This window comes from Gasterosteus aculeatus, chromosome 16, assembly GCF_964276395.1.
Source record: "Gasterosteus aculeatus chromosome 16, fGasAcu3.hap1.1, whole genome shotgun sequence".
In the NCBI taxonomy this organism is placed as follows: domain Eukaryota; kingdom Metazoa; phylum Chordata; class Actinopteri; order Perciformes; family Gasterosteidae; genus Gasterosteus; species Gasterosteus aculeatus.
Genome location: NC_135704.1, coordinates 7,667,214 through 7,686,647, shown reverse-complemented (window position 1 = coordinate 7,686,647; position 19,434 = coordinate 7,667,214). Strand labels below are relative to the sequence as shown.

Genomic DNA, 19,434 nt, shown 5'->3' with positions numbered 1-19,434 from the left:
TTAGATGATGAGACACGTGATCTATCGGCTTTTATTCATGTAAAGCAACCATGGCAGGTTTTAAAAAAATGTATAACCGACACACGTAGATGTGCATCACAGTCCCATTCAAGTGGTGGAATACGATCATAATCTATAGGGGAAAGAGGAGCGGGCTATGGCTTACAATAAATCCCATTTCACAGAATCGAGAAACGGCAGGATGCTCTGACTCAAGGCTCGCTGTGTCCCGCTGAGCTGCCTTATTGGTTGTTCTCTGTTGCTATGGCACCAGACATCGGATGCTGAAATTACATGCGCGACGGTGCAGCAGGAAGTGGTTGCGGTGATGGAGAGTCAGAGAATGATTGATGGTTGTGTGAGTGCGAGGCGTGGGAGATCGACCCAACAAGTCGGACTCACACACTATGCCTGTGGTGTGTGCGCGTGTCGGGGATATGAACGCGAACCATCAAATTAAGAGCAACTTAAACTCTTAAACGAATACGATTTGGAACGCATCAAACAAATACGCAGACTGAGCTGTTACTTAATTTATCCCAAATGAAGTTACCCAAAACCTCACTTACTGGGTATCAGACTGAATTATGATAATCAGGAATATGTCTAAACATCTGGAACTTTAGGGATACATGTTCGCACAATGTTATGAATATAACATTATGAAAACATTAGAAATATAACTTTCTGATGACGGTTTGGAGTAAAACATTGTGAGAGCGTTGGGAGGACGTTAAGAAAGCAAAACCTATGAACATTCCTCATATGCTTGAAAACAACTCAATGTCTTGATTTTTCCAACTGATTAAAAATAATACTCAGCCTGTCTTTATGTATATTTTTTGTTGATGTGTTGGCGCCCTGAACCATCAGGGTTAAGCTCTGCTTGCTGTCGTTATCTCGTTTCACTGAGGTTGGCTCCGGTTCAGAGCTGTGAGACCAGCGATGTGACGAGAGTATTTATGGAATATATCAGAAGAAAAGAGAAGGGAGAAGAAAGATGCCACCCAAAACGATTAACCGCTGTTTACATCCTGTGTGGCCTAAAAGGCACAAAAAATAACAATTCTCCTTAACAATAATTCCAGACATATTTACAGAATGCAAAACTCATTCAAATATGCGACAATTAGGATGAGTGTAGAAGATGGATTAGTGGCATTAGAATGCTGTAAGAAGCTGGACATTTTAAATGCAAACTCCGTAACCAAACCCAAACCAAGACATTTACCAATAAGTTAATGATATCTTCAACTTCATTAATTACAAAATGACATATTTCCACATTCAGAACAGGCACAAAAATATATTTTTTCAAAATAGGAACCTTGAATGTCAGCAGACTCTTTTTCTATAAACAGAAAACCCAACAAATATTGCACAGTAAAAACATGTAAACGTGAAAACAAAGATATTTCTTGTAAAATAATTAATTAAAAGCTTCATTAGAAAAATGCAGACACTTTTCTTTGTAGAAAGTGGGATATGATTGACTGCTCTTTTTCTTTGCATCTTCTCCTGCTTTGGCCCGAGATCAACAGGCTGCTGGATAATGATTTATTCCAGTATAAAAAAGGCTTCACGTATGCACATACTGCTGCAATTGTACGAGACCCCCGTTTCTGTTTGGCAAACAATTAGAAATTTCAAATCCATAGCGCACACAACTCTTCAATTTAATCCAATGAAAAGCTGCCAGTGACAAGTTGAAAGACGGCTCCCTCAGAAGACTTTGCACTCGGTAAACTCCCCAAACTCCCACGAGGATCGTCAGACTCCATTTTGGGGATTCCAACCAACCAACAAGCTCAGAAAATATTGGTGCTGTCCTATCAGCTGCATAGAGATCCAGAGTTGTGTCTCTTCCAAGTGAGACAGATAATTGTAAATCCTCTCCTTGTTAGTTAAGCTTGGCACTGATGCGTATCCACTGAAGAGCCTGTCTGGTGTATTGGACGGCGTGAGCGATGCTACTGTGAAGAGTCAAAGGCCCAGACAAAGTATTCAAGTAGTTGAAGAACTCTGCAATGAAAAAACAAACAAAGACAGTGCTCTCAAAACCTCGCGCTATCAGCAGTGTTCAGAAACATCCATTTTTACGTGTGTGGCTTATTTCCATCTGAATCTGTGTCGCTCGGGGCAACTTCTATACCTTTATTCTCCATTGTGAGGTTGTCAGCCACCTCCCAGTACTCGTAGCTGTACAGGACACTGTTGGTAATGTTCAGATGGTTTGCTGCCATCTGGTGGATACGTTGGGGAATGCTTATAAGGGAGGAGAAGGCGCTGCCCCCGTGCGACCCCCGTCCGAGGTGTTTGGCAGTGGGGGAGAGTGAGGAAGGGGGTGCTCCTGTGCCCCTGGTGGAGAAAATGCATGTGCAGTATGTTAGTGACCGATGAGCAGCTGGTTAGTGGAACGAAAGCAAATCAAACCAATGGACATCATGTAATATAGTTATTATCCACCTACTTCCCAGAGTCACTCCAACAGGGTGGTGTAGAAGGCACTTTAGGAGAAGTCTGTAATGACACCATGAACCAGTCATCCAAACCCAGATGTTTAAATTGTACCAAAGAGAAATGTCTATGTATGAATGCCTTTATGTACCTGGAACGTCAAGCCTGTTTTTGGATGTACCTTAAAGTAGTCCAGCAGAACTTTGGAATACTTAAACGCATGGTCCTTCTTTAAACGAAACATTTGCCAGTAAAGGAGGGCAAGGCATCGGAAGCTGTGGACAACACAAGCCGCAGAGACTCAGACGGAGCCACAGATCACCGTGGAAATGCGGGTCCTTTCAATATGATGATGGATGTGGCGTAAACAGAGCAAATGACATGCGCACCACAGAACGGCCAGCTGTTTGTCTTCCTGTCTCGCCCCGGGGCCAGAGTGGCTCTTCAGCCTCATTGCGTACCTTAAGACACAAGACTGTTACCAATGGCGCTGTGGCTGATATAAGTGTGCACATGTCTGACAGTGTGTACCTCAATGTTTGTTCTCCGTTTGTGCATGAATGAGCAGCTCACCTGATTAGCTCCACCGTCTCGGAGTACATAGTATAAGGAGACTTGGCCTCCAGTGGCCCTTCCTCCATTGCTTTCCCACATTCCATGAAGGAGAGGGCAGCGTCCACGTAATTCACAGCCTTCCCCAGCTTATCCACCTGGATATAAGAAATCCAACACAACCGGTAAGGAGAAAGTATTAAAAGGAAGGTTGTCATTGTCGGTGCCTAGAAAGAGCCGGCATTAGCTGAGAATGTCTTTGGATCTTTGTAGGAGAAACATTGGTTCAAGAGGTGTTTAGCACAGAAACTCTAACCTAGCTCTATCGAAGGCTACTAAAACAACTGTGAGGCTCCGCTCTTCACCACCAGCTTGCGTCATTCTCCCTTCAGAAATAAATGTACAATTTCCATTGTTTTCTGAAGAAGAGCAAACTAATTCTATAAGTGAATGTATCTTAGACTAATGCAGCATCCTGATGGTCCTGCTGGTTTACCTAAAAAGACAGTAGGCCAAAGCGCAACTTTTTTTTACGTTTCCATTTTAAAACCACATTTGGCCGTGTTGAAGGGCTTATCAAATGTATGAAACATATTTAAAAGTTGTTTGACGAAGCATACTCCGTACATAGTTATTCAAACAGTACCTTCTTGTGTCTCTGTGAGGCACATTGTATATTCCCTGAAAAGAAATGTGCCGTGTACACCAAGTGCTTTGTGTACTTAATGAACAAGTAACTTGAGTTAAGTCACAGAGCAAATGCTTGTATTTCCCTCAATGTCGCAGTATTTCCAATAATGTTCGCTTCACTTCATTTGATCACTAATAGGTGAAGCCAGAGCTACCAGGTTGTTAACAATCATTGCACTTCCTCTCACTGTCTGTGGCGATTTTTATTCAGACTCACCATCGCGTCTGCCCGGTGCTTCATCCTTTTAGCTTCATGTAAGTAGTACTCCGCATGGTGCGCACTAAGATGCACAGAAATACAGAAAGATAACTGCAGTGCATTTGTAGTGTGTTTATCACAAGTACATCATAAAGCCCATGCTAGAAGTCTAGATAGTCTCTATCAGACAAACATTACGTGAATTGGGGCTCACGTTTCGCTGTTTGGCACGGCCCCTCTGTGTCCTGCAGCGCCCCAGGACTCAGATGGTGGTTGGGGCTGTCTTGACACTTTCACACATTCCCCCTCCATCTTGGGCTGTGAACAGGCACATAAAAAAAATAGATGAGATGAACCAAAAGGCTGCGAGGAACGGAGTCGGGGCGATCAAAACAAGTACTTCTCTGTTTCACCTTTATAGCAGAATCTCTATTCCTGTCTCTGTTTTTGTGGACATGGGCGTGAAGCTGCTCTGAGGTCTTTGTTTTTAGGGGGGGCTTGGTGGACTGAGGGCTGTCGGACAGTGGAGACAGAGGAGACAACGGCCTCTTGTTGTCCAAGTACTCCTCCAAGTACCTGCAAGTACACACACACACACACACACATGTACAATGCACTTCTTGTATGTATTAGAACGGCATCGTTACACATTTGTCTGTGAAACGCAGTGGCTGTTATTTTACCCGTTGTGAACGGTTTCTGTCACAAAGTTGCGCTCCACTGCGTGAGGTGCGGGCTCCTTCTGGCTCGAGAGGTCCTTCGCAGGGGGAATGCTCCTCTTGCTTTCTCTGTGTGACACGCCGTTCTCCGACTGGTCACACACAAACACACGCGCTTTGAAGAACAGGCCTGTATCAACGCTCAGATATGAATATGAATGAAAGCGTGCGCCGCAACACGTCAAGGCAAATGTACGCGTCCTTTACCTTGCGTTTCCTTTTGCTGTCCTTCGACACGGTCTCAGGGACGTACAGGTGTTTCATGGCCTCTCTTTGCTTGTCCTTCGTGGATGACAGGGAGGAAGAGGAGGAGGGCTTTTTAAGGGTGGAACTGGTAGTGCTGTCCGGGACCCTTTTGAGAAGACAGAGGTCTATCTGCACCACGAGATTTCGAAGCCCTCGCTGGGAAGGTGCTGTAGTTTGTTCACCTCGCCCGAATGGGACCAGGGTGTAGAGTTTTTGCTGCCCCTCACTTGGATGAGCCGAGGTGGGTCCTCTGGGGAGCACGACTTTTGGCCTGTCGGCACCGGACCTGCCGAGGCTTTGCCGCCCCCTCTTGGGGAGTGCCTTGTAAGAGGTGGAGTCTGCTGGAACTTTGGTGATCGGAGCCTGATATTCAGATTCCGAATCAGAGTTTGGAGCGGAGGAGAGGGAGGGCGAGGTAGGTGGTCTGTGAGGAGTTGGCGAACGTGACGGAGGCGGTGACGGGTCTTGCTGTAACTCTCTCTCTTCCTCACTTCTCCCTGCTCTTTTTGCCCTGCCCTGATCAGTGTTGGTCAGCAGTCTCTCTTTGGCCAGGACTGTCTGCCATTCACACTGAAGTTGCTGTCCCCTTCCTCGACGGTTTTCCCCTCTTGCTGCCTCCTCTCTCCTCCTCTGCCTCTCTATCAATCCCTCCTCCTCCTCCTCTTCTTCTGCCGAACTGTGGATCCAGGGACGTCTCAGTAGCTGCTCCTCCGCCAGCCTCCTGTCTTCCTTTCTCTCCGGTTTCCCTTGTTGTTTTTTATGTTGTCTGTCCTCTTTTCTCTGGTTTTCTCTCCCCCTTTGGGAAAGATGATCTCCTCTGAGGTCTACCTCCTGCTCCTTGGACTGAGGTTTCTTCCGTGTTGTTACAGTATGATTAACACGCACAGCAGTTGGGGCTGTACCCTCCGAAGACTTGGCCCTAGGTTTAAGGCTGGGGTTAGATCTACAGCTCAACCCAGTGTTATGATTAGCTGCAGATTTTGATTGAGAAATATGATCAGATTTGGTTTCACAACTAGTGGGAATTAAGTGTCTTGATGTTTTGGAGCTACGATGTGAGCTTGATTGAAACGAAGGCCTGGGCTTGTGGTTAGAGCTGTGGTTCGATCTGCTGTTCTGGATTTGCTCAAGATGTGATGTGTGTTTGGGAGCCTCAGAGAGCTGTTTAGAACTAGGATGAAAGTTCAACTTGGGTCTAGATTTCTGTCCGTGACTCTGGTTAGAGTTTAAAACAGCAGACGTCTTCGGTTTGGTTTGGTCTTGGTTCTGTGTGGGTCGAGTCTTGGGCCGGTGTTGGTGAGTTGGTTGAAGAGGAATGCTGCTTGTGGCTTTGCTCTTTGCATCAGTATCAGGCAATGGGGTAATCCATGACCTGTTTTTCGTCCTGTGGGGATTGGCTGTCAGGTTAGGTTGTGTTCTCTGAACAACTGGGAAGTGCCGAACCCCGGAAGGAGTTGGTAGGCCGGGACTGGGGCTTCTTGGAGGGTCTCTATGGATAGGACTAGGGCTACGGGCTAGGCTCCCACACGGACTGGGGCAAACACTTGGAACTGGACTGGGTATCGGGCTGGGTCCGGGGCTTGGGCCGGGACTTGGGCATGTGCTGGGGAACGGGCTGGGGCTAGGGCAGTAGCTATAACCAGGGCTAGGTAGGTGGCTGGTGTTGTGGCTGAAATTGAACTGTGGGCTGGGGATAGGGCTTTGGCTGGGGCTGTATTCCTGATTGCTGTCCCAGAACCTGGCTGGAGACGGCGCTCTTTGGGTGTGGGGAGAGGGAGGACGTCCCGAAACGCTGTGCACTTGGTCACCGCTGGAAGATTTTCTCCGGGATTTCTTCAGCCATTCGTCCAACTGCCACTGGGGGTGATCAGTCTTAAGAAATCAAAGAAGAATAGAGAAACAAATATTAATCAAAGTAATGGACCTCAAAGTAATCTTTGCTTATAGTGAAGCTTAATGCACACCTTCAATTTCAAAGCCTGGAGTTTATAAAACTACAATTCTGACTACATGTGGTTCCTATTGTATAAGTGTGAGTCTATTTTCATATTTCAAAGTAAAATATATTTGAAGTGACTAGTGATAAGAAAGACATTTCATGTATGCAGGAAACATACAGTATGTTTCATGATTCAAAAGGTGATCATTTCAAAGTTGAAACATCTCAATAAGAAGAGTAACGTAAGCACTTAAATATGAATACAAACATAGTAAAGTAGCAGAAAAATGAAATACTCCAACTATGGTACAAGTATGTCAAAATTGTACTTACGTACAGGACATAAGTGTATGAACTTTGGTACCTTCCTGTACTGTCTTTAGATAAACCAGTTCATAGGTAACATGGTTAGGCATAACAAAAATATACCACGATATTCTTCCTTTACAAGGAGCCGTTTAAAGTGCTCGTAACAAATCTCTGACCCAGCTGCTGTTAAAACAATCCAAACTCCAAAAAGTGCAGCTCTAGATGATGACTCACGTCTAAAAAGTGTGGGTTCACTAAAAATTCCAACTGACATTTTACACTTCTTACAATAGCCGACTTTCTACATGGTCTCACGGTCCACATATGTGCTTACAGTAGTCAACCCACATCCAATCATGCCAAATGAGTCACCTAATGTTTGCTTAACAACTGGCTTGGCAACCAAAAATAGTTTTTCTACGTAAAAAACACACCAAAAACAACAAATACAAAGAGGATACTCACAGCTGGAGAGCAAAGTTCTTTCACTCTCTCTCGCGTTCCCGTTTCTCTCTCGCCGCTGACCAGGAACTAAATTCAACCTCTACTCCTCAAGTCAAACAGTGACCCCCCTCCTCCTCCTCACGTCCCTCGCCCTCTTTCCAGAGAAGACACTGCATCTCTTGTACCGTCTCGACTGCTCTCCCTCCTTCCTTTCTAGCCCTCCCTCTTTCTCTCACTACCTGGAACTCTGGATTCGCTGCTTCCATAACTCCAACCCCCATCTCTTCCTCGGGAGACATTTGAACAGTCCACGTAAATGAAAAACACATGGTGTGCCGCCCCCCCCTTACCCTCCTCCCGCTCCCCCATCCCCCACCCCAAACACTCCACTCCCTCCCTTTCTATAGGGGCCCAATGTAGTGCATGTCTGATAATACAGACTGTGTTGTACAGGGCTTTCCATTCATAAAAGACCTGCAGGTTTACACTTCATGACCCACGTCTCAACCCCCATAATGCATCACACCTCCAAAACTCCATCCTAGCTATCAGTGACGAGTCACCGATTCAATTCTTATCTAAGAAAATGACCTGCAAGTAGTTCACATCCTCTGCGTTTTTTTGAAAGCAAAGGTAACTCTGGTTGTAGACGTCAATGTGATATCAAGCCTTGATGACTTCCACCTCCTGAGGGTTTTCCTCTTTAAGACCGGGCTTGTTGACATGACACCCAGGCACTAATTCCCAAAGCTAGCTCGGCCTCTCAACACCCTCCTCCTCCTCTTCCTCCTCTCCTACTCCACAGTCATTCCTCATTCCTCTGTCCCTCTCCGTACCTGCCGTGAAATGCCTCGAGGCCACCACTCCCTGTAGAGAATTCACCCGAGGGCGCAACACCAGAGGAGGAGACACACAGGCGAGGCATGGTCAGAGAAGATTGAGAGCAGAAGAAGAGGAGGCCGTAGCTCAGCACTGGTACCTCCTTGCTGTTGCCCGGTGGCTGCGCGTTGGCGGGCGACGCGGGATCCGGGTGGACGTCTGGGCTGTGGCCGGGGCTCCGGGAGCAAAGACTGCTGCTGCTGCTGCTGCTGCTGCTGCCGCTGCACGACTCAACGCTGGAGCTCGAGCACGAAGAGTCGGAGCTGGAATGTCTCACTCGCCTGCCATGTGTGTGCGCTCGCTGTGCTGACAGGCTGTCAGTCAACACACACACACACACACACATCAGAGGGGTCAGCGTATGCACACAGTGAACCGCACACACACACACACAGGGTCTGACAGATACGGCTGTTAATCATGCAATTCGACTTAAGTTTACACACAAAGCTCATATCAACAATATGCACATGATATTTGTAATCAAGTACCTGTGTCCCTCCAAGGAAGCCGACTCACGAGTTGCCTTCAAAAAACAAAGAAAAGGAACTTATCACAGAAATATCGACATCTACACTCTGCACTGTTGCTCTTTCTCCTCTTCAAGTCTCATCACCCTTAGTAGCGAGTAGTGAAGCTATTCTTAGGTGAATGGTAGTTGACCAAAACTGCGTGTGGGTGTGTGTGAATACTATTAAACATGTCCTGAAAAAATGTAGGTCAAACTACATAGTTACTGAAGTTATAGTCATTATATCTGTCATGTCAAACATTTGGCCCACCCCACTTGGGATTAAAATACACTGCTATCTTTTAGCATTTTTCAGTCACATAATAGGTGCTTCTAGGTGTGTTGAAAAATATATTTATTAAACTGTATCTCTCTGTATCTCTCAGGCTGAGAGACTGAATTCAGTCTTGGTGCATGATTCACATGGATATTAACAACAAAGAAATGTTAGTATAGATGTGTTATCTTCAAAGCACTTTGCGAGTCACTTACCCTTTGAGTGTCGTCATCATCACTGCTCAGCTTCAGGTCATCAGCGAGCATGCTGTCAGCAAAGAAAGACACACAAAAGATGCAATAATTGTACATTGAATCACTAGTACTTTGAACAGAGATTCACTGATTTGACCTTTTCTCCCCCAGAACCAATTCTGAGTTTACCTCAACTCAGCCCACAGCGATTATTGATATATTACCCGCGCTCTCTTTTTCAGATATTTAAAAGTCAACATAAATCACTGAGGGAGTCACTCGGAGAGCATTGATATCTACAATAACACATTACCTGGGAATGTTGCATATCGTATAGTTGCAGTATATTTACGATTTGACTGTAATCAGTGACATTGTGGCCTGGTGCCATATATCATTAATTAAAGGACAGTTCTGGCACTGATACAACTTTATCATGTCAGATTGGAACATATGTAATTTTCAACAATTTCAAAGTCTGGTAATGACACACCTTCCCGAAAACACCAGAGGAGGTTGCCCGTCTCCCATTTTACTATAGGCTCTGTTAACTCAACATTAACAATACCACTGTTTCAGTTTATTTGATCAATTGCGTTTGATTAATTCATGGGCTTGTTGTCCACTCTGTGGCGGATCAGCTGCTCTGCAATGCAGCGAAGGAGAGTGTTTGCTCTTCTACATTTGGGTTGCTCATTGGTTTTAATGGTATCAGCAACATAGGGACCTTGTTTAAATGGCATTCTTTAGTACATGATCTGGATGCCTACTCTGTTTGGCTCACCCTGTGCTCCCCTGGCTGGTGGAAGGTTCTAGTTCGGTGAGGCTGAGGAAGTGAAAGTTGAATTCTTTGGAGCAGGGGGAGAGAGGAGTTGGCAGCTTGCTGCAGCTTTTGTTGTGTTTTCTTCTTCTTCTGCTGCTGAACTTGGCTTCATAGAAATGGCCGGGTTTTATTTCTCTCATTTGTTTCAGTAAACTATTTGCTTAAGTGAGTTTAAGTGAGAAAAACGTGTGTGTTCTTTGCGAGTCTATTTGGCCTAAAAATAAATTGTTGTATTGCTGTGAGCTTGGATCGAGCCATTAAACGTGCACACCGGGTCCTCGTCGTGTGTCTGCTGTGGCCCCAAACAGGCCAAATACGTTTTCATTTTAACGTCAGCCACCGCAATTTCCTACACGCTTGGCACACTGAAACATTTTCACTGTGCTTACAACTCTGAACATGTGTTTCACAGTAAAACAGAGAGCATGTAAAGAGAAAACAACCAGGAGCACATCAGTCTCAACTGAGAGCTTTCAGGAATGTTGTCTGACCTTTGACCTGACCTTTGTGTTGTAGCCTGAAACACTGAGCTGACTGAGTTTGTACGTCTATTTCCCTTCACTCATGTTTATGCTTTTCTCTGTAGCCACACTGACAATAATGTTCATGATTTCTACCTTTCAACAGCTGTTGAGAAGAAGACATAAATCATGTGTGTGATGAATTATGTTGTTTGATGACCTGTGGATCATGTTTCCTCATTAGCCACTTACGATTTGTGAGGTGCCACACGAGGGTGACGGGTCATTCGCAGCTGAACATCCCCCCGACCTTAGAAAGAGGGAGAGACAGAAAACATATTTGAAACCAGGCAACAAACCATAAATCAACCAATTGTAAGAGGGAACGCAAACACCAGACAAGCGGACAGTGAGTGAACACATACTTTGTCTTAGTTGTGCAGCCGGTTGTTTTGCTTCCTTGGAAAGAAAGAAAGAAAATGCTATGATGATGGTATGGAAAATTCTCTATTTACAACAGCATATTATTATTGGCCAATAATATATATTGATAGAAGCAGAAACCAGAGATACCGTCTCAATCCTGGGGCCGATATACAATACACGTACATACCTTAGAGATGTAGAGGCTTCGCTGGGCCTGGTCACCCCCTGAGGCTCGCTGGGTCATGTCCTGAGTCACAGAGGGGGCGGGGGACGGTGTGAAAGGTGAATTTATGAGTATTGTTCTTCGCGTGCGGAAACTCAGACAACCTAAATCTGTCATTCACACGTTCTTTATTTTCTTTAATTTAGGAGCAACTCATCTCTCCCATTTGGATTAACACACATACAGCTCAGATGAGCCAATTTTGCAGCTGACACTCGTTATCAGCAGGGTTCCCTCCCAACCAGGGGGAGTGTGACAAGATATAAATAAGCGTTAGTCCATTTGTTCCATTCCATTTTCTATACCCCCTCTATCATAGAGGGTCGTGGGAAGGGTCAGTCTCAGTGTGTAATGTTGTTTGTAGACCAGGAGATGCATGTTGGTAAGTGTGCACTTTGCCACTTTGTCAAGATGTCTGAGCAATCATTTAGTTCATTTTTTTATTGATCACCTGATGTGTCTATTTTCAGGTATTTCAAGAATTTGCTATATTTACATTGTTATATTAATTTCACATTTCACAGCTCTTTTCTCTGAATTTTTCTGTGTTCGCTAAAGTGACCAAATAAAACCTCCTTGCCCCATTTGTTGGTGAGCCAATTAAATGGTAAAGGCTAAAAATGTAATCCAAACTTTTTTTAAAAGACATAATTTAGCATCCCAAGAGAACCGGCCTGAGTACCATTTGCCTGTTGAGTTTCTTATGCAGAAATCTAACAAAAATGCACAATCAGCGAGCCAGAACACAAGCTAGTTCATCAAAACCCTTGATGCGTGAAGCGTGACAGCAATACAGTATCTGAACCGTCACCTTGCAGCCTCCAGCTCCTCTGTTGGTCACCGCCGTGACAAACATGTCAGCTTTTATAAAGGCCAAAATAATTGTTTGAACTGAAAGGAGACTCATGTAGTGCTGAAATAGCCAGTGGTAGATTATAGTTAGATTAGAGTTGATTATTCAGGTAGGTGATTATTTGTTTTTCCACCCTTACAAACTTCCTTACACTATTATTATCAAAGTTAATTGGATATACATTTTATTCAATCAATTCATGCTGATTAAACTTGTGATATGTGTTGCGTATGTTACATTTGTATATCTATATACATATGTAATTCATATATGTAGTATACATATGTAGTTTTGACACTTCATTGATAAAAAAAACATTTTTTTCATATGAAAATGATTGTTATCCGTAACCGTATTCAACTCTTGAAGACTGTACAATTACTGGTACATTTAGTTAAATATGAACGCGTCGACTACCCATCCTGCAAGGTGTTTGGTGTCACACCCACAGTGCGCGTGGCGAAGCCTCACAGTTCAGCCACAGGAATGCGTCGCTGCCCCCCCTGAGGGAAGACTTAAGTGATTACATATGATTGTACACCTGGCCTATTATGAAAATTGATCCCCTTGTTCGTCGTTCTCTCCGCACGCTACTCGAGAGGGAAGCCCGCCTCGTGAAGAGAGCTCTGAAACCTCCGTGCCCTGTCGCTGCTTCAGCTCTGATTATAATCTCTGTTGATTAGATTGCCCGCAGTCACACTCAGACAAACCAGACCTCATGGATTCCGACGAAATGGCCTGATTTTGTAAAATGTTAGCGTGACCTTGGTCTTCAGCTGTGCCGTGATGTGGAATCAATGGGGTTCAGTGTGCAATGGACATGTGTGTGACACTCACTGGCTGCGGGAGACGACGGCTGCAGAAAGGTCACGTTTTATCGGCTGGGATGTCATGGGATGTGTGTGTGTGTGTGTGTGTGTGTGGAATGAAATAATTAAACATTTTGGAGAATACACCACCACTCACGTCTGTGAGCCCCCACTGCCATTTTTACACTTTATTGTTCGTGCGCATTTTTTAGTTTTGCCTCATTGACAGATGAGGGAGCCCAGCTGGCTGTTAGCCGTGTTTCAAGTTGTTATACTAAGTTAAGCTCATCTAAGTCTCAGCAAGAAAGCAAATAAGCACACGTCGCAAAATAGCAAATCATTTCTTCATCTCGAGTCTACTAAAGGGAATGTTCCCACTCTATCAGATCTAAAGGTACTGATTAGATGACACATCCTTTATGAACCCGGCAGGTGAATGTGCTTAGCGTCCTCCTCTTCACTCCTGTCATCCTCTAAACGCAGTAAGCCCTGGAGGGAAAGCGTTTCCTCTCTCCGCTCATCCTTTCACTTCGCTTATCCCTCCTGCAGTCGCCAAGGACACAGCGCCAGCCCTCACCCCCTTCCTCCTTCAACAACAAACAAGGTCTCCCAGGTGGAGCATTATGGGTTTCCATCTTCCTTTTGCACCGCATGTTCTGCATCTCTGATCTCCTCCTGCGCTCCCCCCTGTGTGCCCCACACTGGTGACAGACACATTGCACGTGACACATCCGCTGCTTTGGCAAAAAAAACAACCAACATGAGAGGAGAAACAGGTAGAAACCTCAAAGCAACCTCGTTACCTCAAACCTTGTTTAATGGATTAATTGATCATTTGTTTATGTGATTATTTCTCAAGTGCTGTGCTGGACTGCATTTCTCTGCTTTGTAGCCTTGTTTAATAATTCCAGCATCTAACTTTCAAGCTATTCTGTTTTCATTTCATTTTAAATAGAAGATCCAGGCATTATTCTCTGTGTTCCGAAATGTTGTCAACTACCAGTTTAATGGATCAAACTCCGCCTAAGATTCAATCATGTGCAAATTCCATCAATTGTCCCCCGGAATACAACTCAAAACATTTAGTGTGAGACAAATGTGAATGGTTGTTCACAGTCGATTACTGATACTGTTACAACAGTATCGGTACAGAAAAAGTAAGTATTTACCTCGAGGATTTCTTTGGCACAGCTGTTGTGTTGGCTTCTTGTTACCTGCGTAGACAGAAGAAAGACGTTATGGTCAACGAGGACAAAGTCACAGGACGTTAAGGCTGCACTTAAGGAAAAACAGCACAAGTTCAGTGTCAACTAGAGAAAGAATAGAAACCATATGTAACATCTACGTTACATCACGGTGCAAAGTGTCTCATCTCAAATCCACCGGCAGATACTGTGCACATGTGCACATACATGTGCATGTACACACGGCTCATAGACTCATTTGTTTCTTTCACATGTCGCTGCTCAAGACTTTTCCCTCTCACAAAGATGACACGCACAAACACACACAAAAAACACACACATACACATAAAAAAACACTTTCCATGCTCTGCTTCCCGCCTTTTTGCTGCAAGATTCACAACTCTGTGTCAAACTTTACTGCAAACTGCCCCCCCCCCCCACACACACACACACACACACACACACACACGCAGTCAGTAATTGTGAGAGTTAAGACGAGCTTGTTGATGACTCATATCTTAGAAATCACAGCTGCAGATGATCAGACGGATGCGGATTGTGTTTCTGTTTCCATCCGCGTTAGGCAATCCCGCTCCCCCTCCGCCACGTTTCTCCCCTTTGAACAGTTCAGCTCAGAATTCAGATTCCCCTCGCTGGCCCGAAGGCAGCGAAGCATTTAGGATAACTCACCGGTCCTCTACATTTCTTCATGGAACTGTGTAGGTGCTTTCCATTTTATTTGCGTGTTTCATTCTGACTGGGAGTTTTGCATAAAAACAGATCTTTTATTTTGGACCAAATAACAATTTTTTCCTTGAGTTACTCATTCAAAATACTAATCACACTCGTTACATGTGTTTGGTTTCTGGTTGACTTTTCCACGGTTCTGAATTTCTCTACAAACCTCATCTGCTGAACACTTACACTGCCTGTGTTCAGGGTTATGGAGACTCATTAACCTCTGACATTCCGTCAACATGTTAAACCCTATTTGCTTCTTTCTCACACGCCTCACTCTGTCTTTTGTGCCATCTGTGCAGCATAAGTATGCGCAGCAGAAAAACGTGTGCGCATGCATGTGTGAGTGTGCGGGAGCCATCTCTTCTTGCATGCGTGACTCACTAAGGTCAATGTCTCAGTGGCTGGACTCTTACGCCTGCACATGGAAAACAGTGTGTGCGAAACCCGTCTGATTTCTACATCCACTAAATGAAAAACCTAAACACAGCCAGACCGTATTTCACCCCCCCGGGTGGCACGTTGCGCAAGCAAAAGCCGCGCCTGCTTCCTCACGTTAACTTTACGCGTCCATTGGAGGAGATATGATCATGAGCAATCTGTTTCCCATTTCCATGTACCCACCAGCACCCCGGGCTACAGCTCTGGTGCAATACCCCGATGAGCTCACTCCCCCAGGGCCAAACAGACCACGAGCCATCATAACAAGCATCAATGAGAGCCAGCTAGAGAAGCCTGCGCCACCTGTTACATTCTGAAAACACCAGCAATTACTGAAGTTATTCCCAGTTATTTACATCTGTGCCTTTAAGTAAAATGGGAAATAGTTTTAATCTGTAAACTCAGTCGTTGAGGGTGAGATGCACGACTCTGAAGCAGCGCTCCTCTCATGTCATGTCGGTATTCGCAACAATTTTGTGACTTATAAATACATAAATATGCGATCATCCTGACCAAGGACCGTTTATCCACGACCCCCTTCGCGCAGTTTGATAAGTGCGATCCGTGCATGTCTCTCACCTGAGAATGCGCGCATCTGAGTAGAAAACGCACGATGGAAAGTTTCCCTTTGCCCGCGAGCACAGTAGGCATGGTTCCGGTCGGTTCAGCGCTGTCCTCCGGTGTCCATGCCACTGACGACTCGCTGCTGCGGATGCGGTGCCCTGCGCGTGACGCTCGCACACCGGCTCGCACACTGCCGGAGAGAGTCCGTGTGTGTCACCAGGGTGGCGGGGGGGGGGGGGGGGGGCGATGTGGGCGGTCCGGTGACGTCACGGATGACACACGGGCGGCTCACGCGAAAAGGGACATCGGGACACGGAGCGGCACCGTTTCATGGGCCCGACGAGGACGTCAGAGTCGCTGATGTGATGTGACGTCCGTACGTTTTACTCAAAGGGCGGATGAACGGTGCGAGTCATTGAGAAAGCTATCTATTTTTAACCATTTTTGGGGTGCCATTAACTTCCCATGTGATTAATTAGCCTGAAAGTCAGGAAATGAAATGTCAGATTGACCATTGAAATCAATTTATTTTTATGTAATGTTGAACCGAGGTTTTCAAATTCATTTTTGGGTCATACACAAGGGAGGCCTTTTCCACATGGATATGATACAGAAAGTGGGCAACTATAAAAATGGACCGTTAATCACACCACATCATATATCTGCTTTGTTTTATTTTATTTATTTTATCAGCAGTTTGGAACAATGTCAACATTTTAAGAGCCATTCGTGTTCGAAATGATCAAAATCCTGCACCTTCGACAGGTTTGAACACCTTGTATTTGTGCCTCGTTAGCAAATATCTTGCAGGTTAACAACTAGATGAAGTCCATCTCAGTTAGATGTCACATCACACTAACCCAACCGGATGGTGCATATTGAACGGGTTTCGTCATCCAGGTCAGTGGTTCAGATCTGTAAATAGTTTAAAGTGCTCATTTAGATTTGTTTAGAACCAGTAGAGTAAGTGGACCGTGGGTTGATTTTGTTTATTCAACTGTTGTTTTCCATAATATGAATGAATTATTAAGTCTCCACGCCTGCAGATCCATAAAAAGTACATAACTGAGTCAGCTCAACCTGCTAAGGAGGACGGCAAGATGTGTTGTTGTTGTTGTTGTTGACTGCAGGATGTGTTGTCGTTGACTCTTGAGTTGAGTTTGTTAAGTTTACCAAAAAATAATTCATACAATGCTGGAAGCATGTTCTTGCGTGAGTGTTTTGTTTGTGGGTTCATTGTTTGTATCGTTTCGCTCTCCTCTCAAAGAGTATTCGGTGTGTTTTTCTCCTTGTAATACTATGATAATTTAAACTATAAAACCGTATCGCAGGCCGATGACTAAATATTATCACGTCCCCTTTCTGCTTCTTGGCCTTGTACGCTTGTCTAGTCCATCCATTATTCTGCGTATTACGCTTTGACCTGTGAAGTGGTTTTGGTTTGCAAGGATTTTGCCTTGCCAGGATAAAATATGAGCTGTCTGGCCTCTACGGCTCTGGGGAGAGAGGAGGCTGAGAGAAGACGAATAAAAGGAGCATCATATATTAGAGCACTGACTGCATTGATTTGAGGGACTAAGGGACATTGTGTTTTTCTCAAACAGAAACGGATCATTTAGAGAAACAGAGGGGAGGGACGAGTATTGTGTTTGATCACACCTGGAATTTGTTCCTCGCACCAGTGAAACCACAGTGTCCCCCGTTCGTTCATGGCACCTGTCAAAGGGCCGTCCCGAGGGACAGCGGGTAGTCCGGATGTTGAAACATATTCAATCTGCAGAGCACCGAAGAGACAAAGACTACTCCAGGAGACAGAATTAAGACTCTGTGTTTGCGTTTATGACCCTTTTTTCATGGGTTTGAGATCCGTCCTTCAAAAGGCATAAGAGGAATGTGTTGTACTCACATACATAACTGAGAGTGTGTGACCGTATTATCTTTTGTTTCTCCTTAATTTAACCTGACTTTCCTGTATCAACTCAGTGTTCTTAGTTCAGTCGATCAACAAGTGTTTGTGTGCACATTTCTGTCTGTGTTAGCTCAAAGGAAGTGTTTAGCCGCTACGGCTAAACACTCACAAGAACAGCTAAAACTCATACGACATATTGTGTGCTATTGTTATAATCGATGGATAATGTTTCTAGTTCAGTGATTCTCAACTGGTGGGTCGCGACCCACTAGATAAATAAGAATTAGAATTAACAGCTGGCTGTTTTGTTTTTTCATTAAACTTGTTTTTGTGTTGGCATATGTATTCTGTCTCCATACTATCTCGGGTTCAAACTGCACCATATTTTTATTAAATCAATTTGAGAATGTTCCTCGATTTGGGTCGCGGCTTGTTAGTAAGGGGTGATGGTGGGTCCTGGAGCCAGACCAGTTGAGAACCACTGTTCTAGTTGATTTAGATGGTTTGTTAGTTAATTAGGTATCCATGCCCACATCAAATGACACAAGGCTTTAAATGTAATTTATTATTATGTAACACCGCATCAACAACCGGTTGTGGCATTACATCCTCATTAGCAGTTAATTCAATAGTGATGAAAGAAAACAGTACAGGTTGTTCTAGGAACCTGCTCTTGAGTCATTGTAGGCCGATGTTTCAGTACAATTTGAATGTTTCCGTCGTCATGCACCAATGGCGATGTGAGACACTTCTTTACTTACTTTATAACACCTGCGCACATTGACGAAGTCCTTCCTTTTTCCAATGCTCTGCGAGGCGTGCAGGCTCGTGTCTGCACTGCTTTATTCATTGATTCACCCACTGCTTAAGCAAAAATGCTAAATGTTTGCTGGTTCCATGTCAAATGTAATGGTTCCATGTCCATGTTCTTTGTTAGACACAATTGTAACAGAAGTTTGTTTTACTTATGGGGGGAGCGGAATATTGGAAACGCCTCTGAATATAATACCGTCCTGTTCAACACCACCAAGAGAGGGGGGGGGACATAAGCAGGCCCGATGTGGCTGTGTGACTCAATGCCGCCCTTGAACTGGAGTGACTCACAGCATGTCATCCTGATATTACAGCAACGGTCATTCTGTCTGTGAATCTTGGTTTTCTTCAGCTTGCTGTGGGAATGGAGGTGTAAGAAAGGCCCGGGGCTCCACAGCCGCAACCAGCACCCTTGGTTACAGACCCATGGCGACAGGACCTCAAAGGCACAGCGGCATCCCTTGGCGCCGGCTGTTTAGATCACAGGCGGCCTCGAGAGTCAGCTTTCTTGACAACAGTCCCCCCCCCCCCGTCCCCCGTCTCCCCCTCTCTCTCTCTCTCTCTCACACGTGCACTCCGCCTAAACGAGGAAGATGGAGATGAGCAGACATCTGGAGAGAACGAGTGGGCTCGAGCTACGTTTTCTTTCCCCAAAGCATTCTTTGGTTACGTTCCAGATTCCTGCAGGTAAAGAGGGAAAGGCAGACTACCGCTTTCTAATTTGGCACCCCTTTGAGCAGGCCTTGGATAAACCCTTGTTTTGGGCTTTTTTA

General features: G+C 44.9%; 1 protein-coding gene across 1 annotated transcript; it reads right to left on the bottom strand.

The window, feature by feature from the left end:
* Positions 1 to 1,076: 1,076 nt before the first annotated feature.
* On the bottom strand, positions 1,077 to 16,148 carry aff3 (AF4/FMR2 family, member 3). The gene is made up of 19 exons (XM_040200797.2): positions 15,955 to 16,148; positions 14,181 to 14,225; positions 11,314 to 11,373; positions 11,126 to 11,159; positions 10,953 to 11,010; positions 9,438 to 9,489; positions 8,926 to 8,960; positions 8,535 to 8,748; positions 4,825 to 6,735; positions 4,582 to 4,709; positions 4,312 to 4,474; positions 4,113 to 4,216; positions 3,917 to 3,980; positions 3,031 to 3,167; positions 2,847 to 2,918; positions 2,609 to 2,732; positions 2,471 to 2,520; positions 2,153 to 2,358; positions 1,077 to 2,022 (listed from the first exon to the last, which is right to left on the bottom strand). Exons 1-19 carry the CDS (start codon positions 16,024 to 16,026, stop codon positions 1,901 to 1,903), a joined length of 3,651 nt encoding a protein of 1,216 aa, XP_040056731.2. The 5' UTR covers positions 16,027 to 16,148; the 3' UTR covers positions 1,077 to 1,900.
* Positions 16,149 to 19,434: the final 3,286 nt, after the last annotated feature.

What these genes read in the sequence shown, in the direction of transcription:
- aff3 (XM_040200797.2), bottom strand. Translation starts at nt 16,026, where the DNA reads ATGCCTACTGTGCTCGCGGGCAAAGGGAAACTTTCCATCGTGCGTTTT. An exon ending in ATAGAGATTCTGCTATAAAG is followed by an intron (nt 4,217 to 4,311) that starts GTGAAACAGAGA and finishes GCCTGTTCACAG; the next exon opens with CCCAAGATGGAGGGGGAATG. An exon ending in GAGACGGTGGAGCTAATCAG is followed by an intron (nt 2,919 to 3,030) that starts GTGAGCTGCTCA and finishes TTGTGTCTTAAG; the next exon opens with GTACGCAATGAGGCTGAAGA.